This window comes from Dasypus novemcinctus, chromosome 26, assembly GCF_030445035.2.
Source record: "Dasypus novemcinctus isolate mDasNov1 chromosome 26, mDasNov1.1.hap2, whole genome shotgun sequence".
NCBI classification, from domain to species: domain Eukaryota; kingdom Metazoa; phylum Chordata; class Mammalia; order Cingulata; family Dasypodidae; genus Dasypus; species Dasypus novemcinctus.
In genome coordinates, this window is record NC_080698.1 from 37,507,169 (window position 1) to 37,531,840 (window position 24,672).

The window sequence follows — 24,672 nt, forward strand, 5'->3', positions numbered from 1 at the left end:
TATATCTCGTTTGGTTGACTCTCTTGATCAAATTAACATTATGATTACTGCATTTGTGCTTATTTAGTGCTGTGTAGGATTAACTTTTGAAAGGAACTGCCTCTTTCAGGCCACTATTTAGTAAGCTGGTGCTCTAGGGCTCCCATGTACATTCCAATAACATTCACCCCTCAAAGCTTCAATTTGCATAGGGAAAACCTAAGTAATGGCCCATTGTTTCAGTTAATGGGGAAATAACATAAAGGCTAAGACACAAATTCCATTCAAGAGTAAATGGTAAGATAATTACTTTAGTCATGCTGCTGTTTGGAGTAGGCTGTGTTTCTAGACCTCCTCACAAGGTGAATCATTGGTTGAAGTACAAAGAACAGAAAGCCAAAGATGAAAATATAATTTTCTTTGTTTTAACAGAAGCACAATATAAAGGAGTAGGAAAGCTCAATATTATGCATTAACATCAGTATCTACCAACTGTGATATATTCTTCTGACATTAAATTATTCACAAAGAAAATCAGAGAGGAAGAGTTTTGGAGATTTTCTGTGGAATTTTAGTAATCATTCGATGCTTCTCTATAATTTGACTACACCGAGCAACATGGATGTTTTTCTATAATTAGCCCCCTCCCACTGCTCACGCACACACATACCCACAAGCCAGACATGTCTAATTGTTAGCTGCTTTTACTCCAAGTTGCTGACTATTAGAAATCCTTCCAGATGGCTGGAACATTGCTACGGTAGCTGAATATTTTAACAATCTGGACACGGTTTCTTGACTGTAAGACCAAAGCTTTCAAAAGAATTTCAAGGGTTGCAAAAAAAAAAAAAAATCATGAATGTGAAATTAATTTTGCAACTTAAAATGTTGACTCTAGGACTCCAAAGGAATATAGGTTTCCTGAACAAAATTGCCCTCACTATTTAAAAAACAGTTATTAGCACTATTGAGATGTAAAAAGTGTTTCTAAGAGAAACATTTAATTCTTCCCTCTTAGTGAGAAGCTACTAAATGTGCCCTCAGTTGTATGTTTTTGGAATTTCTCTTCACACATGCCAGTGAAAACCAAATGGAGCTCAACCTGCATTAATCATATGGACCAATGTATTCACTTTTATTCAATTTTCTTCTGCCTTCCTGTGCCACTGCCTTTCCCCTTTCTGTCTCTTGTTTAGAAACCCAAATTAAGTAACAAGGATTAGCTTTATGGGAAAAGAGCAGTCATAATGTGTACTTTGAAAATCCAGTCCATTCTGAAAACACCCATTGTGCTTAAATGAAAGCATGGATTATACTGTATTCTTTCAGTGTGAGATTTCTTCTCTATATTAATAAAAACAATCAAATCCTATGAACTTGGAATTTAAGTTACAACCCCATAAATAAGTATACCAACTGCATTTGCTAATCATATCATATATATATATAAAAGCCCAGCCAGGATGTCTTCAGTAGGCACAGTTGTACCTTCTAGGTATCCATCATTTAAATAATTATATACTTCATAAAAAGAGTTATGTTAGAATGACATCTAAGTCCAGAACTCAAAATATGATCATAAGTATATTTCAACTGGTTATTTAAAAAATAAACTCCCAGCAATAATTTTCTTATAGTAAACTTCTAAAAAAATTTTAGTAACACACATATAATATAAAGTTTTCCATTTTAACCACTTTCAAGCATGTAATTCAGAGACATTAATAACACTTAGAATGCTCTGCTACCATCACCATTATATACATTGCCAAAACTTTCTTGTCCCCCAAACAGAAACTCTGCACTCATTATGCATTAACTCCCTGTTCAACCCCAACCTGTAATCTACTTCTGTCGCTATAAATTTGCATAGTCTAGTTATTTCATACCATAAACTTTTGAATTATTTAAAGACTTGAATTTCAGTAAGTACAATAGGAAAGTCTTTATATATAATTATATACCCACATAATATAATCCAAAATTGTTGTGCATTTTAAAAGGATATCATGAGTTTAAATGCAATTCATTCATTGATATACTTAAGGAAGTCTTATTTTCAAATAACGGATGTATTCCTAAAAAGAAAACAACCACTATATTGTATGCTTTTTAGGTATAAATTTTCATGTTTTATTTTTTCTTCTAGTGAGAAACAACTCTAATTAGATTGCTTATTATATTCTAAATGTTCAGACATTTGCATCTCAGTTTTCGGCAGCATGTAGGAATTTATCGTCTTTTTATTTACAATTATGACAAAATGAGTAAAGTTTCAACATAGTAATTTTCATCAGCTATCATATATCTTAAGATACTAAATAAAAGAATGGGAAATGATGATGTTCTCTCTCATAATTTTCTGCTTTAACCATTCTTTCCTCTGCCTTGAACCTTTTTTCATCCTCTCAACTAGATCTTACCCTTTGGGAATAGAGTTGCATGTTCTAAGCTCTGGAAAACATCTGTTTCTTCTCTGTGTCTGCTTGCTTCTAGCCTGTCCCACAGCTCATTTCCTCAGATTCACTATCAATTCGCTGCTCTGTAAACATATGTCCCAGATGTGACAGCGAACGACTCGAAGGCAGTGAGTCCCTCCCAGTGAAGCTCCCTTATTTCATAGCTACGCCTTTTTCAATAGAGTATATGGGAATTGGTCATTTCAATTCAACCTAAAATTACTTAACATATTCTCTTCTGTAACAGGCATTGTGCCAAGCAAAGGAGACATAAAGAAGAGTAAGATTCTGCCCCTGGTCTCAAGGGATCACTAGTCTAGTGGCTCTCACTACTGACTCAAACGGGGAGAATCAGACTGGGCTGAATATGAGGACAGTGTTGTGGCCAGTCCAAGAAGAGGTTTCTGAACAAGAGAGGTTTGAGACCTTTCCCAAATTGCATGGCAAAGTCTCCTTTTGCTTAGGAGCAGCTTACTTCTACTAGGGATATAGGAAGCACAAAATCAACATCCAAACATTTACAAGAAAGCTTATGCAGAAGGATTAAGGTAAAGTTTAGTTATGATTCTAATGAATTCCAAAACTTTTTGAGTCAGTGTGTGTTGGAGGAGCTTTGTTCTGGGAGCACAAAGTAGAAGTTGGTGAATTCCGTTAACTTTGGTCCCTGTCATTGTCTCAAATCAATAAAATAATGATTAGAAACAAAACCACATTGATTTCACAATCACGGTGCTGCTCAGTGTAATGGTTGTATCTATTGGTCCATGCACTGACAAGAACAGGAAATGGAATCTCTTTTTGGTGACCCTGGGCAAGTTAGATGACTTTTCCAGAGTTGAGTATTCATCTGTAATGTGAAAGAATTGAATGAGATGATATCTAAGTCTCTACCAGTATTATGTCTTTACTGCAGACAACAAGGGATTAATGAATAGAATTAGAATAGAACTAAAATCTTGATTTTATTATACATAAAGATTCAGAGAAATATTATTGCAAGATCTTTGTTTTTACATGATCTAAAAACTATAATCTTCATATTTATATTGTAAATATAACTTTCACAATCACTGAACTTTTATCTCTCAAAGTTTAATTCTTTTGTAGTTGTATGAAAAGACTTAAATACAGTTAAAAGCAACAATAACATCAGAAAACACACACAAAAATACCCTTCAACTCAGAAAGTGCTAGGCAGGTTATACTCTGGCCTATTGCATTTTAAACTAAATGACTAAATTTTACAGCTTCTACAGATTATGAAAGCAGATATTAAACTTGGAGCTTAACAATTAAATCCACACCCTATGGATTAATTACAAAAGCACTCCTCTTGCTTGGACTTGGACTTGCCAGGGTTATTTGTATACTTTTGTTTCTCCTAGTGAGTTTAAAGGCATTTCCTTTACATTTAATCTCTTTTTTCTTCCTATACATTTAATTTAAATGACGTTTTCACTTTACATATACCATATCTTTAAAGACTTCGCTTTTTTTACTTAAAATGGAAATCCAAAAATGCCTTGGGGAAAATAACCAAGCAACACGTGATGGGAATTATTACCTGCAGGTATTCTGCAATTTTCTCTGCAATCAAATCATCCAAACCATCCACACTTTAAATCTTTCACTCGTTCCTGACATAGTAATACACTTAAGGTGACAAAACATGACAGTAATATTTGCACTGAAAGAAAAAATGCCTCATTTTGTTCTGAGGTACCACTTAGAATTATAATATTGGAGCATTAGGGCATGGAAAGATGAAAGAAATTTAAATGTATCTTTTCCTCCATTGCTTTAGTAAAAAAATTAAATTTTGCTTTTAGGCTACTCTCTAGCCCCTCTTTCCTCAAAGAATCTCTAGGAATTAATATTTTCCAAATTCACTGGATAGGTACTAGAAAGGCAGGTACTAACATGGGCATATGCATGCTAAAGAGCCATTAATTAATAAATATTTGAATTTAGTACTGAAAATTTTTATTTTTTCTCTCCCCTTCCCCCCCCCCCCCCCCCGCTCTCTGTGTCCATTCACTGTATGTTTTTCTGTGTCCACTTGCATTCTTGTCAGTGGCACTGGGAATCTGTATTTCTTTGGTTGTGTTATCTCCCTGTGTCAGCTCTGTGTGTATGCAGCATTGCTCCTGGGCAGATTGTACTTTTTTGGCACGTGGTGTCTCTCCTTGCAGAGTGCACTTCTTGCACATGGGGCTCCACTACACAGGGACACCCCTGCATGGCATGGCACTTCTTGCACACAGAAGTACTGTGCATGGGCAAGCTCACCACATGGGTCAGAAGGCGCTGGGTTTGAACCCCAGACCTCCTATGTGGTAGGCAGACGCTCTGTCAGTTGAGCCACATGTGCTTCCCTATTTTACTTTTAAAAGGTGGTCAAAATTTATTTCCTAACTATTGGCCCTTTTCTATGTTAAGTGTGCAGCTGAAATAAGATAAAGCCTGCACTAAATAAACTTAGCATCTGCTGATTCTCCCTTATTACCTGTGAGATGGATATATGAATAGCTAGGAAAGCTGGTTGTAGTTCACTATTTTTACTATATTAGTTTAATTGTACAGACTGAGTCCAAATTCACACACAAACAGCATGCTACACAAAAACAATGCCTACCTTACTAGGCAAAACTAGCTCAGAAAAAAATGAGCTGCTGCAAAATACTTGGTGGTGTCTGCCCTCTGCTGGGGCATAACAAAAATGCAGGCCTTAATATTTTTGTATTTTTTGACATAGACAAAATAGCTGATGAGGTGTTCATTTTATTTCCAGAGCCGCCTCACTGGACAAAGAAACCGCAGAGTGCTGTGTATAGTACTGGGAGCAGCGATATCTTGTTATGTAAGGCTGAAGGAGAACCTCAACCCACAATCAAATGGAAAGTTAATGGCTCCCCCATTGAAAGTAAGTTAAAGAACCAATGTAATGGAAAATTGCAGGCATTTATTTGATGAGATGGCCAGATACCCTGGTTATTTGTGAAATGAAGTTGGAAAGTGGCTGAACTAAGCAAGACAGATCTAACTAAGAAACTTGAAATTCTCTTTCTAAGAAATTTGATTACTGAACCCTGATATTCATTGAAGAGCCATAAGTAATATCTGCACTGGTTAGGACATAATAATATGATTACAGAAGTTAGATAAAAAATGAAGCAACTAAATTAAAAAGAGGTTATATGTAAGGAGGAAAGCCAACTGTTGCTCTTCTTTCCCTGAGAAGAAATAGGTAAAGTGACTGCATCAGAGTTCTCCAGAGAAATATGTATGGATTTATTTCCAGAGATATCCAGAGATATCTATCCAGAGATATATGTGTAGATACATGATTGATTGATAGATAGATAGATCGATAGATAGATAATCGATGTAATATATATGTATATACACAGGCACGAGGGATATACATGTGTGTGTGGGTATAAAGAAATTTATTATAAGTAATTGATGCAATTGTGGGGCCTAGCAAGTCCAAATTCCGTAGGGCATTCTGGAGACTAGAAAATCTCTAAGAGTGATATTGATGTCTTGAGTCTGAAATTTCCTTAAGGTGGACACTCAGGAAGGAGTGGAGTATGTAGTCTTGAACCAGAATTCCTTCTTCTTCCTGGAACCCTCAGTTCTTTGCATTGAAGGTCACCAACTGATTAGATGAGTCCCTCCCATATTATGGAAGGTAATCTGCTTTACATAAAGTCCACTGACTAAAGATGCTAATTCCACCTACAAAATACCTCTACAGAAACATCTAGTCCACTGATTGGCCAAATAATAGACAACCTACCCTAGGTAAGTTGACATAAAATTAGCCATCACAGCAATTTAGTGCTTGAGAATGTGGACTGGAGGTCAGGACCTCCCTTAGATCCAGGCACTAGTTGCTTTTGCCCTAGGCTCTACCTTTTGTAGGATCTTGTTCCACCATGCTCCAGCAATGCTCGTTTCAATGATTTGAGAAAGCTGCAATGCCAAAGAAAAATGCCAAGCTTGAACATTTTCCCCTCATCCCCTGCCCATCCTAGACCACTCTCTAGTCCTTGAGACCTAAAAATTTCTCTTTCTAGTTGGCTCTGATCCCACTCTAGATGGGCTGGTAATGGAAAGAGCTGGTGCTAATGGCCTACTCTTCCCATTCCACAGTGTTCCAGCATAGAGCTCTAAGGATTCCACAAATTCTAAATTTGAACCTTTAGCTCAGGTCATATAGTATTTGTTCAGGTAAAATAGAACATATGTTTTTGGTCAATTTATTAGCTCGGTTTAGAGCATTTATAATGTTGAGACATGTATGCAGCTTCCATTTGTTCTCTTGCCCTGGACCCACACTACTCAAGGGTAGACCTGGTGGTGCACAGACCTGGATTCCCATCTAGGCTGCTCATCTTCCTGCTGTATGATCTTGAACTATTTACTGAATCTCTCAAAGCCTCAGTTTTTCAACTGTGAATGGGGATAATGCTAGTCGATTGTGGTTAAATGAGATATATGATCAGTCACCTAGGATACTGCTTTGACTGTAGAATATTATGGGTAAGTTTATGAGCTCTGAAGCCAAACTACCTATATTTGCATCCTGCATTAAAGTTTGGCTTTGGGCAAGTAGTAAAATGGGGATGAAAACAGACCTAATCACTGTGTAGTTATGTGGATTAAATGCAGCACCACGTGGAGAAGACTCAGCACAAGACTCAAGCAAAGAGCACTCACGAAGCATTGCTTGTTATCATTATTGTCACATAGCAAGCAGTCAGCACACCTTAGCTCTCAGTATCAATATCATGAACAGTGGGACTTCTTCTTCATCTCCCTAAGAGAACAGAAAAAGCAATGAAAAAAGAAAATTTAGATAAATCTGAGGGAAATTACAGCAATTTTTGTTTACAAAGAATATTAAGGATGCTTAAAAAGGATGCAGATTGTTTAAGGACATAGTTGTAACATTTTATATTTGAATGACACTTGACTATTTAGGAAGGGCATTCACAAAAGGCTTTGAATCCCCTGCCCTCCTCCCCCCCTTCCCCCCAAGAAAAGAACTTATTAATATAAAGGAGGTACATTCATTTTGTCAGTGAGTGCCCCTATTTGCCAGGCATGAGGCTTACTCATTGGGAAGCAGTGGTGACTAAATGGACAAAACCCCTCTCTCCTGGTGCGGACAGTCTTGTCGGGGGGAGAGAATCAATAGACAACTGAGCACATGAATGGGTTGTGCAATGCGGTCAAGTAGAAAATAGCTGGGGAAGAGGATCGCGCATAACAGGTTTGAGGGTTCCTCTTTTATTTTAAGGTAATAGGGGGCCATCTGGAAATTGCCTTTGAATGGCGACCTGGAGGAGGTGAGGGAGTCAGTCCCACCAACATTCATGATAAAGCAACCAAGGCAGGGGGATCGGTGACGCAGAGACCCGGAGTTGTGCTTAGGTGTTTGAGGAACTGCAAAGAGGCCAGTACAGGGGAAGCTAGTGAGTCCCTGAGGCAGATCAGAGAGGAGCGGTGGGGCCCAGCTCAGATGATAGGTAACGTGAGAACCCAGGTAGGGACTTGGTATTTCATTGTGAATAAGATGGACAGCCTGGGGAGGGTTTTGAACAGAAGAGTGACATGATCTAACTTCCTATAAAGGATTGTTTTGGCCTCTATATGGAGAATTGCATGGAGGGGCCAGGGACATGCAGGGAGAGCAGAGAGAAGCATCCTAAAAGACTCCAGGGCCTAGGGCTAGAGTGGGAGCAGTGTGCTTAGGTTCTGGATTGATCCCCAAAGTAGAACCAATAGGTTTGTTGATGAATGAGGAGGTCAAGGCTGAAAACATCCTGAAGCTAGAGAACACAGCTGAGTAATCATGGCCCTAGAACCAGAAGCCACCTCTTTGGAATTCCAGCTCAGCAGTGCTCATTCCACAGCCATCCTTGCTCCACTGCAAACAAGTCATAACCATTCCAAGGTTATCCTCTTTTTGACTGACAGAAGGACTCGAAATCTCTTTGAGTTTATCATTCTAGCAATTACATATCCTTTATGCAGTAAGATGTCAAAATTAAATCATTCACTATTATAGATTACAGGCCTAACGTTTTTCATGTACTTTGCATCCCATATTTCTGCATCTTATTGCAGCTCTGTAGATTTTTTTGTTCTCCAGTTTCCAGATGTGGCACCTGAGACTCAAGGAGGTTCTGTTACTTACTTGAGGCTATAACCCAAGTAAATTTAGAGCTTGAAATGGAACTCAAAAATGATTAAGCCCAAAGCTGACGTTTTCCCCACTGTATTGCATTATTTGCCATCGAGCTGCCAAAGACAAAGCTGACAAAGTATTTCTGTATTATGTCAGACTACAGTGTTTTATTTGATATTAATAAAAAAAGCTTGGCTTTCTTGAATTCTGGGGCACTCCTCTGAGCCCTTGCCCGAATACAGTAATACTCTGCAATTTCCACACCTATCCCAGGAGGCACCTTTACACAATGTTTGTTTCCACCTCAAACTTGAGGTCATAGTCTCACTTCTACCTTTTGTGATGATTTGTTGATACAGAGCTTGTCATGGGGCACATAGTATAAGGAGAAGCAAAGGGAATGTTGTAGTTAACTCTAAGCAGGGTGTAGAATTCTGGGTCCAGGGTATAGAAGTGAAGAATCAGAAACTGAGTCCTTTGCAGCATTCTCCAAGAGCTCAGCTTTGTAGAACTGGGAAGAACTGTTCATCTTGCTAATTCTCAAGAGATGGAATAAATTGTCCTAAGGGACGGTATTCATTTTCTGTTGTTGCAGTAACAAATTATCACAAGTTTAGTGGATTAAAACAAAAGAAATTTATTATTTTACCATTCTGTAGAAGTCCAGCACGGATCTTATTGGGCTACAATCAAAGTGTCAGCAGGGCTGTGTTCCATTTGGAGGCTCTAGGAAAGTCCCTTGCCTTGCCTTTTCTAGTTTCTAGAGGTGATCTATCCATGTTCCTTGGAGCATGGCTCCCTTCCTCCATCTTCAAAGCCAGCAAAATTGCATCTCTTTGAAAATTCCTTCGTAGTCACTCTCTCTCTGACCTCAGTCAGGAAAGAAAGGTTCTCTGATTTTAAAGATTCATGATTAGATTGGGCCCTCTGGGGTAATCCAGGATAATCTCCCCATTATAAGGTCTTTAACCTTAATCACATCTGCAAAATCCCTGTAGCCATGTCATGTAACATATCCCCAGATTCTGGGAATTAGGACATGGACATCCTGCTCCCATGGGGACATTCCAAGAATAAAATGCCCCCTAACATTTCTGTTTCTCAGCCATTCCAATAAATATTTATCACCTGTGATAGCTACTCTTTAGGTCCTGGGAACACAGTGTGTAACCACTGATGGGGTCCTGCTCCTGTGAAGCTCATGGCTAAGTGCAAAAATACATTTATTTGGACTCCTAGGAGGGAAAAAATGATATATAAGAAAAGTCTTCTCTTTTAATATGTAATGTTAAATATTTTCTAAAACCTACAACCCAGCATGGTCACTTTTTAGTGTAATGGAGATAGAATAAGTACAAAAACATAGATTTATTGATAATCTTGTAATGTCATTTAAAGTAAAAATGCTAATATCTTTGCCACTTACTTGAGAGTCCAATATAATACTTTTGCCTTTCTACTGCAAGTTTTTAATGTTATAGAAAAGGCCTGGGGCTTGGTACCAGCAATGTGGCCAAAAGCTGGGGGAAATGGCATTCACCTTCTCTCAAATCCGTTCTCTCCCATCTAAAATAGGCATCTCCATGCTGCTCCAGCAGGTTCTGAGCAGAGTGTGTTGTCAAGAAGATAACACACAGGCCACGTCCAGCAGAGTTCTTTGGCCTGTAGGAAAACTTGCGCTGGAAATGTTTCCAAAAGATGGGTTGGTTTTAAAAACAAAACAACACAAAACTAGAAAACCTGGCCCCTGCAGTCAAGAAGGATTTGGTCTACTGGGAAAATGAAGTATATGAGCTATGTATTGAAGTGGTTAAATAGCAAAGCAAAACAATTGCAATGAATGGTGTAGGGCAGAAAATTACAGAAGGTCAGAGAGGTGAAACACACAGGATCAAAAGTGTCAGGGTGGGAAACGGTAAACAGCATCAGCTGACTGGAGGGAACCTGCTGTGTCGATCATGTGATTTGTGCTGGGCATTATCAGGAACTAATTTCAGAAGAATAAGTGAGGTTCAGTTTTTAGTGGGACTTGAATGCTAAACAGATAATCTGGGATCCTATTTAGGGGTATGGTGTGGAGAGATAATGAGCTCCAGATCAACAGCTATGTTGGTAATACATAATCATTTGAGAAAAGAGATAGAAGCAAACCAAAAAGGTCTTGGAAAAAATATCCATGGTTGATGTTAAGAAATTCTGAAGAATTGGCTTCAGTGAACTATTATTCATTCTAAACTGTTCTTAAAATATAAATTCTGTGTGACAGGTTTAACAAATGGTGTATAAATATTTTATGCCCTGTTCTTTATCAAACTGACATTCTTTAATCTCGTTCAGATCATCCTTTTGCTGGCGATATCATCTTCCCAGGGGAAATTAGTTTTCCCAATCTACAACCAAATCAAACTGCTGTGTATCAGTGTGAAGCCTCAAATGTCCATGGAACTATCCTTGCCAATGCCAATATTGATGTTGTAGGTAAGCATACCTGAAATCAGATGGTTAATCTGTTCTTTTCTAAAGGAAAATGATCCAGGTCATATTCACACATACAGGTTCAGTTATTGACACACATACTGTGAGAAATATGAAAGTACGTTTCGCCTTGCATTTGGGAATTAGACTTCGCACTGAAACTGTACTTTCAAAAATATATGGAATTAGATGCTTTTCTAGTATAAGAATATGTACTGTAATATTCAGCCTTTTTCCATCTTGTAACATTTATATAGCTAATAGAAAATTTGAATTTTCATATGTTAGTTTTTACAGAAAAGTTTAAAACTGTATTTGTGTACTTTTCAAATAGATGTCCATCCATTAATATTAACTGAAGATGAAGAAAACTATGCTGCAGTGGTTGGGTACAGTGCTTTCCTACACTGTGAGTTCTTTGCTTCACCGGAAGCAATAGTGTCCTGGTAAGCTGGCATATGGTTTTCTTAAAAGAATGTTAGATGTAGGTTCCACCTTGTTTCTTTATCCATCATTTGACAGACTGTATTGTGTCCCTGTTGTTACATGTACCTAGTGCCTCTGAAAAATAAGGTAGCAAACTTAATTACCTACATGTCCCAGAAGCATTGGCTAGGTTTCTAGGATTTTATCATGTGGGGAAATATAGAAAGTCATTTGCACCCACATAGGGAAGCAATGAATTGAAGTGATTATGAAGAAGATTTTAAAGGTGAGTTTGTTTTTGTGTTGTGGGAATATTTCAAGTCATGTCCGTCTGTATTGTTTGGGGCGTATCTACATAATTCTCTAATCCTATGTTTATATCCAAACACATATGCTTAAAATATTTGCAATATTCATTTTTTATTTTAATTTTCAATATATTTATTAGTGTAATAAGTCCAAACCTATTGTCATATGAATCAAATGTTACTGTTTACTTTACCAGAAAGGTTTAAACTTGGTTAAACTAGTAAACTGTTTACCTAGTTAGGGTGAGGCAAGTGAAGTCAGGTCATACAAGTGCAAGGTCAGAGCCTTTATTTAACTTTTTGATATTCTGTTCATTATGGATTTTTGCATCAATTTTTATTTTTTTTTTAAATTGCACTAAAATATAATTTAGCTTGATTACTGTGATACCCCCCCCCCCATCCACTTAAATTGTACATCTGCGGCAGGTACCTCACTCTGCTACCCAAGTCTCAATCCAGAAAAACACATGTGAACAGGAGCCACCAGCTTCCCCTTTGAATTTTTTTTAACTGGACAAGTCTCTAGTAAAATTTACAGTGTAAATCAAACGGTGGGAGCAAGTGCCTAGAAAATAGATGAATACAAGAGATAATGAGTCTGGAGTAGATAAGGGTAAATGTAATCCGTGTCCACAGGACATGCAACACTTTCCAGCCTGTAGTATTTCTGAATGACCAATGTTCTCCCAGGACAGCAGGAGGTTGGGAAGGTTCATTATCTCTATCAATTATGAGACTTTCTATTTGGAACCCTGAAGCAATCATTAACTAAAGACTTCACCATCAGTTAGCCAGCAAATATTTACTAAGCGCCGAGGACAGATGCAAAACGGTGCTGATTGCTGCGAGAAATGTAGCAGAAGCATAGAGCACGGACCCCAGTCTAGGTGGCTAGCTAAGAGATTCACATATCCATTACGCATTCTGAGAAAAACGTAAGCCTCAGCGAACCTTTGACAAGGTCTAGGAAGCAACCAAAGAAGGGATTTGCCTGGATGATGTCAGTGACCATTTTCAAAAAGGGTATACGATTCTTTCACTCCCGAAATTGATTAATGATTTTTATGTCCATAGGCAGAAGGTGGAAGAAGCAAAACCCCTTGAAGGCAGTCGGTATTACATCCATGAAAATGGCACATTACAGATCAACAAAACCACCGAAGAGGATGCTGGGTCATACTCTTGTTGGGTGGAAAATGCTAAAGGAAAAACTGCAGTCACTGCCAGTTTGGATATAAGAAGTATTTAATTTTATTTTTACTTTGCATGTAAAATCTCACGTAGATTTAGTTTATCCTCATTTTCCCAAACGGAACAGTAAGATTTAAGTTTGACACCCTGTTCAAATTCATTAGACTATTTTTCAGAACTCCTGGGTTGTTTTTCATCTAAAAGATGATCACTATTATTATAAGTTGTGGCAATTAAGGCCTTTACACATTTTTGAGAGAGAGAGCCTAGATGTCCTTGATAATGGATGATAAGCAATATTTTAAAATTCCCTATTTTAGTGTAGTTCTGTAACTATTTTCTTTCAATAGCCAATTTACCAGTTTACCAATTACCAGGAATCAAATCTTTGGGGAAAAACTTCACAAATACACTCATAAAAATTAAGCTTCATAAAGACTGGGGCAATACAGAATGAGGATTTGGTCTTCTTTTTGAATCATAAATGACTTTGATTTTTTCTGTCCTCAGAAAAAAATCCTGGAAAGCCCTTAAGAGTCTCTTGGGCTTCAGTGATATTTTGATTTTAAAAGTGTTCAGAGAATCCTTTTCAGGAAAAGAACAAAAAGGTCCTACATTAATGGTATTGAGGATTTGTGTTTCTTGCAGCACGTCAAGGGTATTAACTGGTACCTAGTTCTAGGTGGATGAGGGGCACATATATGTTTGATCATCTGTTCTCGCTGACATGTTGGCATTTCCTTCTTTCTTCCCCCTCCCTTCCTCCCTCCTCCTTGTCTTTTATTTCGTGTTATTCCATGGTATGTGACTTTTTCTCTCCCCTAAGTAATCCTCTATGCCAACCCCATGGACTATATTTTTAAAGCAGGTAAACAGTCTTCCAGGATGCCTGCTCATCTCTGATATTGCCCTTTATTCTCAAGTGTCATGTACAATTTTAAAAATGCCCTTATAAAGTCAATGAAGATGATTCCTTTTATATTACAAGAAGATAACACATATTGAGGTTAAACAACTCAGCCAGAGGCCAAGTCAGAGTGAAGCCTGGAATCTAAATGAACCTCCCATCCCTACTGTCAAAACTAAAGGGGGCCTCGACACTGCCGAAGGTGTGGCCAGACAGATGGACAAGTCTACAGACGTCCAGTCTGTTTTTATGTCTATTGTATATGTCAGGAATATATGTGGATTATATCAATGAAGGACAAAATTTTTGGATATAAAAAGGAATGTCAACAATGGAGTAGAATAAGAGACCATATGGTTTACTGATTGAGCACTTTGGTCTCTGCCAGAGATGGATTCAAATCCTGCCTCAGCCACTTACCGGTTATGTAACCCTGGGTGCATCATTTAATTTTTTTTAAGATTTATTTTTTTATTATCCCTTCCCCACCCCACCCCGCTGCTTACTGTCTGCTCTCTGTGTCCATTTGCTGTGCATTCTTCTGTGTCTGCTTGTCTCCTTTTGTTACGTCATCTTGCTGCGCCAGCTCTCTGCACTCCCCGGGCACAGGCTGTCAGCTCTCCATGGTGTGCAGGTGAATCTGCCTTCATGAGGAGGCCCTGGGATGTGAACCCAGGGCCTCCCATATGGTAGATGTGGGGCCAACTGGTTGAACCACAGCCGCTTCCCTCATCACTTTATTTTATTTTAGGCTTAAGTTACCTTTTCTATAAGGTAGGAATATTAATAGTCATAAGGTTGTTTTAATTATAAAATGCCACAATGAATGTGTATGGCTTAACAGAGTCCTGATAAGTAGTATAATTGCTTATATAATGGTATCTATGATATTGAATGGATTTCTGACTTGAAAGTTAGGATTAGGAATAGGATATCTACTAATGTACTTAAAATTAATTCAATTTAATAATCTCTTAAGTTTTTTTTTTATTCTCAATTTTGTGTCTGGGATACCAAATATTATATTTTACTAACACTTTTACTTGTAATCAGTTACTTGAGTAATATGTAGATAGTGAATATTAAAACATAATTATGGAACTGGAGGTCAGGTCGTGTAATTTGGCTGCCAAGTACCATGCTGGTGCAAAGTATATCTATCCTTAATATGGCCTTAAAAAGTAAGATTGTATGCTTTGAAACAATCATAATGAAAGAAATGTTTTCAAGACAGTCAGAGTACCAAACTTTAAGTTTCATATTGTTGCTACTAATCATTTATTTTAAACTACCACTTGCTGTATCTCACTGATTAATAAATTCGACAAATATGTATCACGTGCTTACTGCTCCCATCTAGGCTCTGGGGATACTGCTACATAACAAACCAGGTACAGGCCCTGCCTGCCTGAGCTTGTGTTCTAATTCCCCCAAATCTTATTGATAGTTCATCTGTATATGGGGCTTCACCGTTTAACCTCAGGTTTCTGAATTAATTAACACTGAATAGAAAACTTTATGGTGGCTTGATCACACATCCAGAAGCACTAGAAGAAGAAATTCTATTAGTTTTCAATTGCTAGAGCTACTTGTTCACTTACACTTCTCTTACTCCTTTATCCCAGGAAGAATAAGGGAAGTTGTTAAACTGTTAATGTAATATTTCCACCCAAATTGCCAATCTCCCTGAATGAGAAAAGAAGATAGTGATGATATATGATGGGAAATTACAGTGGGGCAACCCTGCATGAGGATTTGACTATTATGCTGACAATCTTGGTGATTAAAATTCCAGACACTTGATAATGAAGTAAGGTGTTCCCCATAGTTCTAACTAGTGCTTTGTTTGGTAAAACAGATGCTACAAGACTTAGAGTATCTCCTAAGAATCCTCGCATCCCCAAAGCATATACACTTGAATTTCACTGTGATAGCCAATGTGATTCACATTTGAAGCACAGTTTGAAATTGTCCTGGAGTAAAGATGGAGAAGCCTTTGAAATGAATGGCACGGAAGATGGCAGGTAGACAAACTATCATGATTTATCATAATATTTGCCTGGGATTAACAGCCCACATTTGAAAAAATAATAGTTTTAAAAATTACAATATCAGAGTTGACTAATATATTTCATCTTTAAATCAATATTTTAAAAGTCACACAATTTACTTGTCTCACTTTTCTACCAAAGGTTTATCTTCTGGGATAACGTTTTTCGACAATGTTTTGTCTTCTTGTTTTTGCTACTGACTTTTAATAGTGGCGTCTGCATGAAACAGAAGAATATGTGAAAGAGATGTGAGGCAGAAGGGTATTTTGCATGGGCTTGGGTACCACAGAACCTTGGAAGGACTAGAAGCGCCAGGCCTAGGGGGGCTGTTTTTTTAAGACATTAGGTAAGCTTATAAGTACTTTGGATGGTGAAATGAAAGACAAAGACACGCACATGAAAGGCAGAAGTCTTGATTACTTGCAGCTGCAAAGAAAAGAATGCTACTACCAGAGAGTTACACTCAAGGAGAGGGTGATGATAAGCTGGAGCCCCAGTTGGCAGCTATAGTATGGTAAAAGGAGGTGGGATTAGTAAGATTTCATGGGTCCCTATGCCCTGGCTAATTTTAATGATTTCATAAATTCCAGGGCATAAGAGTTGCCCCTAATTGTTTAGTACCTGAGCCCAGAGTATGAGAACTGGTTAAGGGAAATTGTTGGGGTGTGGACTTCATCAGCTGCTCAAGCAGGGGAACTGAGGGACCTCTAGCCAAATGTCAAAACTGTGAAAAGACAGCCTTTCAAAGAACACTATATTACAGCCCTGCTTACTGATCACCCAACACTCCAGCTGTGATCTCAAGTCTGGAAATTGCTGCAGCCTTTGCAGCTTCCACCAAAGCCACCCCACCCTTTGGGTGCTGAGGGTAAGTTCAGCAGCTGCTCAATCTCATGTCTGCCAGACTCACATCATCCCAGAGAAGGTGGGGGCCTTCTCCCTTTGACCTTTCCAATTTCTCATGAGTCCATCTCAAATCTAAGTCTTATCTGGACTCTTTTCAAGAAAGTGTACTTTTGAAACTACCATCCACTATAGAGATAATATAGAAGAAAGTGTGAATAGATGCTGATTAGCACTAGATAATATTTAGCACATCAGAGAAAGAGAAAAGACTGAATGCCTTCCACATATTTGGAAAGCTTGCAGATGTTAATGCTCCTTGCTTTTGTTTTTTTCTAAGTAGGGACTGAAAACTGACCACACTTGAGGCAAATCTCATGCCATAATGTTGTTATTCATCACCATGGCAAAAATAAATTTGAAGGTCGTTAGCTAGGACAAATATCCTCTGCTGAAATGCAATCAGGGTGTCATGGTTAAGAGCATGGACTTCGGAGCTGGGGAACATGGCTTTAAATCCAGGATCACTTATAGGGTCTGTAACTTTAGACGAGTTACTTTACTTTCATGTGCCTTAATTTTATCTTCTATAACATTTTTTAAAAAGATTCTTTCATGAAAGGGTTGTGAATTAGCATACCAAGCACTTAGAAAATCCTAAGTAGTCAGTAAAATTTAGCTATTATGATTCCCACTGCTCCTTCTCCAGTCTGCTTGTTTTATTTACGTGACCAGCTTGGCCTTTATTGGGTTGTGTGTGTGTGTGCGCGTGCGCACATGTTTGTGTGCACCACCTCTGTTTGAAGGCACTCGTCTTAGTCTTGATATTTAATTTATCCCCCCTCCCTTCTGTATGTGTGAAGGTTTGTGAAAAGCAGCCCATATTGTCACTGAAACAAGAGGAGATTGATTATACATGCCAAGTAGTTACATATTGCAACAAAGTTACCTTCCATATCTCTGAAGGACCTTAAGTTGGAGCTGAGTTGATGTGTCAGCTACTCAGGCCTCTGCAAATCATCACCACTGCATGGTTTTCTATGACCGTCCGGGTAACCTTTGGTTGTAGACAAGAGACCCATGCCATGACACCAATGTGCTATGTCTTTAGGCCCTGAACCAAGAAGCTCTAGCCAGCCCCTTGGCACAGCCCACTTTCAGCAGGATGCCAGGGCTAACGCTGACACTCCGGTGCACCTCTGACCATCTGTGTGCACTGAGAAAGTGTGGCAGATGTTCTTCCATTCTACTGTAAACTAGGGATGGGACAATCACCTTAGCTCGGAGGAGACCTCAGGATCGTGCAAGCCTGGGAATGACTGCTGCTCGTTGGCCTTGATTTGTGCCAAGAGCTGACATGGAAATCCAGCAGGAGGTTGAGATGACAGGTATCTGCTAAATTTCTAGGTATCATCAGTAAGCTGGTTCTTATCTGCTAGGACATTCTTTTCTTAACACTGGGCTGGAGACCAGAAGCTTTTACTAGAAGGAAATTAAATTCCTAATCAAAGGGTCAAACTCTAGAGAACACAGGGAAAGGAAAAATCCTGCTTCTCTTCCCTTCTGTCCTCTTTCAGGTATAGCAGGGTGGTGAGTGTTGGAAGTTATGCCCACTGGGTGCCTCATGTCATGCTAGTGCTTCCCATTAAATTCCTCTATTAACTCTCACAGAAAATGTTAGGTAGGATGAAATGACTGCAAATATTTTCTGTGATTTCTAACCTACAAGTGGCTGTAGACCACATGCCAGTGTTATAGAAAATGAAATGGAGTATGGATATGAAAGCATTTTTTAAAATGGACTCTGTGCTTAGCAAATGTGATGGGGACTGTTCATGACTGTGCATGGTGCAAAGGACCCCATCTTGCTAGAGAGACTGCAGTGGCCATGATGGACAGATTTGCAATGTCTCAGTGACTAGGAAGATGTGGGAGAGCTCTCATCTGGGCATCAAGCAGGAGTTGATTTATTTCCTTCAGACACTGTAGCAAATGAACTGGGGGTTTGGGAGGGGAAGATACAGACTTTGTAAGGTGGCCAAAGTAAAGCGTCTCCACTTGAGAATGGTGCCAAGCCAGAATTTCCTAAAATTGATTTAATTACCTGGGCATCGAGTTCCAAATGCAATGGCCCTGGCTCTACCTCCAGAAGTTCTGATTCAGAACCTGGGCTGAGGCCAGGGCATGAATCTTTATTCAGCTCCCAGGTATATCATCACTTCCACAATTCATGGAGCACAGGGTTATTTTAGCTTGAGTAATTTGAAGCCACGTAAGGTACATTTTGAGATTGAGAAAAAGGTTACTCTTCTGGAATGATGATGTTCCTTGTGGGCTAGATTTCAGTTCACATGGATCTTCGTGGCTGAGTGGCTTTGTGCAAAGTATAAACAGCCCTGTTCAAAGGGTTTTTAAATTGTATTACTCCATCTAAAAGGTAAGCTTTTAAAAAATTGCCAATGTATGCAATTTTCTGATACTGTATCAAAGCTTAACCTTGTCTAGAATTATAGTGAGATCTTTGATTAGCAATGCCAGGTAGTAAACAATTAGAAAATTGTTCAGTTATTGGTATAGGAGTAAGAGGTTAACTGTCCATATGAAAAGGTATTTGTTCTCACTACACTTTGAAGTGGTTTCCTATAATTCCAGCCTCTCTGTAGTTTGAGCTTTATGTTAAAGAGCTCAATTATACAAGAGTTCTCTTCCCACAAGCATGACACTATTCAAATTATTTTGATAGCAAGCTGCTGTGAAGGTTTTCAATTTAACATAGTTTTATTAAAAAAAAAATAAGTGAATAGCTATGTTAACAATACATAGGTATAGGGCAAAAGGTATATTTGATTTTAAAAAGCAATTTTCATGTGGTAAAACCCATTACAAATTGGCAAAAAAATAGAAATTATAAAATGTTAACTGTAAATGATTTGCAAAAAGAAGTACTAGACTGCCATCTGCTGTTCAGTTAAATTACATAGTGTAATTGCTCTTAAAGTTCAACGTACATTCTACATAGGTGATGGAAGTACTTGTTAAAAATGGAGATTACCAGACTCTATCTCGGATATTCTAATTCCGTAGATCTGGGGTGGGGTACAAAATCTGCCTTTGTAGCAAGCACCCCATTTGATGCTTTTTCAGTGGCCTCCTAAACACAGTCTAAGAATTATTCAAATATATCTTAGCTGTTGTAAGGTACAGTACTATCTTTGGACATACCGAGCAACATAGTTTCATTACTGGCTCATGCATCACAGATAGTGGGTTTGACAGGTAAAAAAAAAACAACAGTCCCCTTCATGGCATTATAAACGTTTATTTGCCTGAGTGAAGCTTTAGCTCTATTTTTCAACTGTGACATTCTCTAATAAAATTTGCATTATGTGAAGTTTTTCTTTTCACTCTTCTTCAAATTGCTTTCTATGGGGAAAGACATTTGTAAAGGATTGTATTCTATGTATTTATGTTGTTTTACCCTTCACTGTACATTCACTTTTTTCCGGTAGGGTAATTATTGATGGAGCTAATCTGACCATAGCTAATGTCACTTTAGAGGACCAAGGCATTTACTCCTGTTTGGCTCAAACTGCTCTCGATAGCACGGCTGATCAAACGCAAGTAACTGTCCTTGGTAAGTGTACTAACTAATGAGAAATCTTTCTTCATTTCTGCTCCATTACTGATTAAATTCTGTTGTTCCTAGGTCATCAAAATGATGGTTATTTGAATCTTGCACATATGTTAGCTTAAGTTTTTCAATTAAAAAGAAGCTTCACTTTCAAATCCTTTTTCCTCTTCTCATTTTAATAAAATCAACTAATGCTTAATTTATTTCTCCTGTGTGGGTAAGATTGCCACTAGCCATGTGGGTAAGTGTTGCTTCCAGCAGAAGGGAAAATGTAGAATGCTTGAGTTCCCAGAGCTCTTGAACCTCCCTTTCCAAGTGTGCAAAGAAATAGGGCTGTGGGCTGGGGTGGAGTATTCAGGGTCAGGTGGGGTTGCACAGTGGCCTGTGTTAATCCAGAAGTGTAGACTGAGCACCCCAGCTTCCAGAAAAGCCGGGAGGGACTTCAAGAATTCTACGAAGGATTGCCTTGCAGCCTTTTGATAAATGGTAAGGATAATTAGGAAACCATGTGCATACTTCACTAACCTAAACAATGCAGTTACCCCTCCAATCACCAATGTTTAAAGCTATTAGAGTCAACCCTCTGAAGACTATCTTCCAGGTGACCTTCCAGATTCACTTACCACTCAGCTTACATACCTAAAAAAGCGGACCTAAGGAGAGCAGCCACTAACCTCTTGCTCCCTACCTTTCAGTTGGGTCAGCTACCGGGGAGCTCTGGCAGTAGAGGGGGGTGGTTTGAGAAATGGTTATTCTCCCTCCCTGCCGACTATGGCCCATTGCCAAAGAGCACAATTTCTCTCAAGGAAGCTCATACCACACTATTCTTTGGATGGGATTCTAGTACCTGCTTCTCTCACCCCCAGCATTTCAAGGTGTATTGTTGTTGTTGTCGTTGTTTTTCTGGTACCCTGTCCTAACTTTCCTAAAGAATCTTTCTTAAAACCCTTTAAATTTCCTAAATTAAGGGAGCTATTTAGTTTCTTTTGGAATCCTGATTGAAAAAGGGATTTTGTCTTTGTTTTTTTACAGTTTTCTTTTATATTTCCTATTAACTATTTCAGTGAGGGTCATTTGCTCTTTCCTTTAGTTTGCTGATACATCTTGAAAGTGTTTGGTTTTGCCTAAATTCCTTGATCAGTAATCCATGTGTTGAGATCAATCATTATCATTAACAGGCATTTATATCTTGGCACTCTGGCTGCTGGGGTCCTCAGGTAGGTCTGTAATGGGGAGTACAGACTGAGAGGAAAAGATTGTGGTCTTTTCTGAGATAGGCTAGTGAAAAAATGGGTTAACAGGCCGGACCTCTTCAAGTGAAGCAAATGACCATCGTTTTCCAAGTGAAATACCTTCTCATCAGGCTGAGCTGACCCAAAAATCAAGAGCAAGGGCAGTTCCCACTTGTGCAGAAGATACAGATTTGGCTGGGAAGGATAGTATCTTTAGCATTTGACCATAAGGAATTGCAGCTTATGGGCTCTACAAGCAGAAAGTTCAATTCTTTCTCAATTCCACCTGATAAAATAGTTGATCTTCAGGTAAACTGGACTTTATTCCAGGCACTATGGGTGCTAAAGTATCAGGATCTATGGGTTTTGCCAGCCAGGATTTTGAGCAATGGCATGCAGTAATGGGTGTGATTGGGTTCCCTACCACTTGGTGTTCACCTTCTAAATTTCCCTGTAAACTGTAAAATTTTAGTTTTGTTTCCTTCTTCTAGAACTATAAATTTTGGTAATTTTAAATAAATAGTTGTTATCATATATACTGTGTGTGTGTATATATATAAATCAATTTACCAATTTTTGTAGAATAAGAATAAAATACTTTTAATGTTCCATGAAATAGGCTGCATTTTCTTAACTGATTATTTGAGTTTACCTTCTAAATTTTTAGTGCAATTTTGGGTTTATATCTCAGTAATTGACAATAGCAAATAATTATAACCCTTTGTATATTTTCTAAAAACAATTCTGAGAAGCATATGCTTGACCCATTTCAACCAGAAATTACTTTCAAAAGCCTTAACATAGAGTTTCTTTGAGGGAGTCATTCTTTTAAATCTCAGCTGCAAGTCCATCAACCCTAGCTCCATTTGATACCTTTTCATGTTGAAGGGACCAGATTTTAATCTCAGCTGCAACATGATGCATTGTTTGCATCAGGAAATGAATCAGCTTTTAGTAAGGCTGAGAAGAAACATAAATTCTCTCAACTCAGCAATTTTGAAAACTACTGATGGAATAACTTCCTATTTAAGCCCCCAAAAGTTTGGACACAGTCACCAAGCTTATTTTAAAAATAAGCATTGTCCCTTTGTAAACTAAAAACAGTGTTTCTGTCAACGTAAATTTCCAGAAATTGGCAAATATTCTGCAGGAGCAACAGATGTTCCACCCCCCTTATAAAAGAAAGAGCCCATTGAAAGACCAATTAGATAATATCTTCATTGTGATCTCTGGGAAAAGATAAATGTCCTAGAATACTTCAGAAAATTCAAGCCAAATTTTGGAAGTAAGGGTCATTCAGGATAAGATATCCTTATATAGTTGCTTTCATTTCCAAAGTATCATGAATTTCTGTGTACTTTAACACTCTTAAAATTTGACATCACTAATTCAGTTTTCCAGTTTGTCACATTCATCAGAGCCAAATCTTCTTCTTCCAATATGAAGTGTCTACTCTTTTTCAAAACTTCAGGCCAAAAAGTATAAAAAGTCTCTAAAATGTAGTGAGAATTTGTTATTAAAAATAAGAAAAACTGAGCTCATGTTCTCTGTCTTATTTTTTTTTAAAACAATGGGGGCTAATCTTTATTGTTTTAATATGATAATGATATGCATAATTAAAGTGAGAATATATTTCTGATTTACTCATTTAGTCCCAAAACACTTATGTGCATGGCACTTTGGGCAATGCAAATATTAATAAAATATGGTCCCTATTCTTGACAATCTGTTTAGTCAAATACAGGAGATGAATTAGGTTTATAAGTAAGTATAACAGTTGGAAGAAATATTTCCATTTGATACAGATCATGGTCCTCAAACCCGAGTGTACATGATTATCAACTAGGGAACTTGTTTAGAAATGGAGATTTCTGGGCCTAGCTCCTTCCATAAGGCATAGCAAGGGTCCAGGGATCTTCACTGTTAATTATAACTAAACCTGAAGGAATTCTGATGCACATAGTCAAGGATGGCCCTTTGAGAACTATAATCTGAATAGAGGATGATAATACTTCCAACTTATGTAAAGGAAGGTGCATTTGAACTAGAACCTGAAGGACTGATGAGATGTGGACAACTGAGAATGGAGACATGGGCTCAAAGAGGAAGAAGTTTGGCAACCTGCCTAGGTAAGGGAATTAGATAAACAAAGGCAATGCTCTGCATTTTTCTTACCCTCATTTTTTATTATTGATCAGATGTCCCGGATCCACCAGAAAACCTTCACTTGTCTGAAAGACAGAACAGGAGTGTTCGGCTGACTTGGGAAGCTGGTGATAACCACAATAGCAACATTAGCGGTAGGCAAGACTTGGGATAGCAATTTTATTTACACTACAGAATCAAAATTAAAGCCATTTCTTACTATCCTGCCTGGGTTATCTTTAAAGCCTCCTTTAAAAATATCTTAGTATAATTTAAGCATACTCAGTATGTCCTAATGGGTTTTCTTTTTCCATTGTTCTTCCTGCCAGAGTATATTGTAGAATTTGAAGGAAACAGAGAGGAACCTGGAAGGTGGGAGGAATTGACCAGAGTCCAAGGAGAGGAAACAACAGTCATGTTACCTTTGGCTCCATATGTGAGATACCAGTTTAGGGTCATAGCTGTGAATGAAGTAGGGAGAGGTCAACCCAGCCAGCCCTCTGACCACCACGAAACACCACCAGCAGGTTGGTGCAGGTTCTCTCCTCATATCAGGTTTATAGCAAAATATATTAGTTTTGCTTCATCTTTGACAGTGTGAAAAAAAATTGAGTGACATAGAAGTTTAGATTTCTCCAAATAGAGAGTTTGAAAAATTCTGTAAATAAATGGCATAAAATAGTCAGAGGCCACCAGTCTTGTAAGTATTACATTAATGTTTGATAGTGAGCAGGTTCTTGGAGGGGGGGGGGGTACACAAACACACATCACTCCGAGTAGTTTCTGTTAGCTAACTACCCTATTTAAAGCAGATGTCATAAAG

At 38.2% G+C, this 24,672-nt stretch overlaps 1 protein-coding gene across 21 annotated transcripts in view; it reads left to right on the top strand.

Moving 5' to 3' along the window:
- The window catches only part of CHL1 (cell adhesion molecule L1 like), a 221,934-nt gene that overhangs the window by 165,011 nt on the left and 32,251 nt on the right, over positions 1-24,672 (top strand). For 19 of the 21 annotated variants that reach the window (XM_058288742.1, XM_071212165.1, XM_058288736.1 and 16 more), the window contains 8 exons: positions 5,230-5,361; positions 10,975-11,115; positions 11,447-11,558; positions 12,924-13,090; positions 15,806-15,971; positions 20,351-20,475; positions 23,903-24,004; positions 24,179-24,376. In XM_058288742.1, coding sequence (XP_058144725.1) covers positions 5,230-5,361; positions 10,975-11,115; positions 11,447-11,558; positions 12,924-13,090; positions 15,806-15,971; positions 20,351-20,475; positions 23,903-24,004; positions 24,179-24,376 — 1,143 coding nt within the window. The remainder of the gene's footprint in view (positions 1-5,229; positions 5,362-10,974; positions 11,116-11,446; positions 11,559-12,923; positions 13,091-15,805; positions 15,972-20,350; positions 20,476-23,902; positions 24,005-24,178; positions 24,377-24,672) is intronic. The other 2 variants (XM_071212167.1, XM_071212168.1) reach the window with 1 other exon arrangement.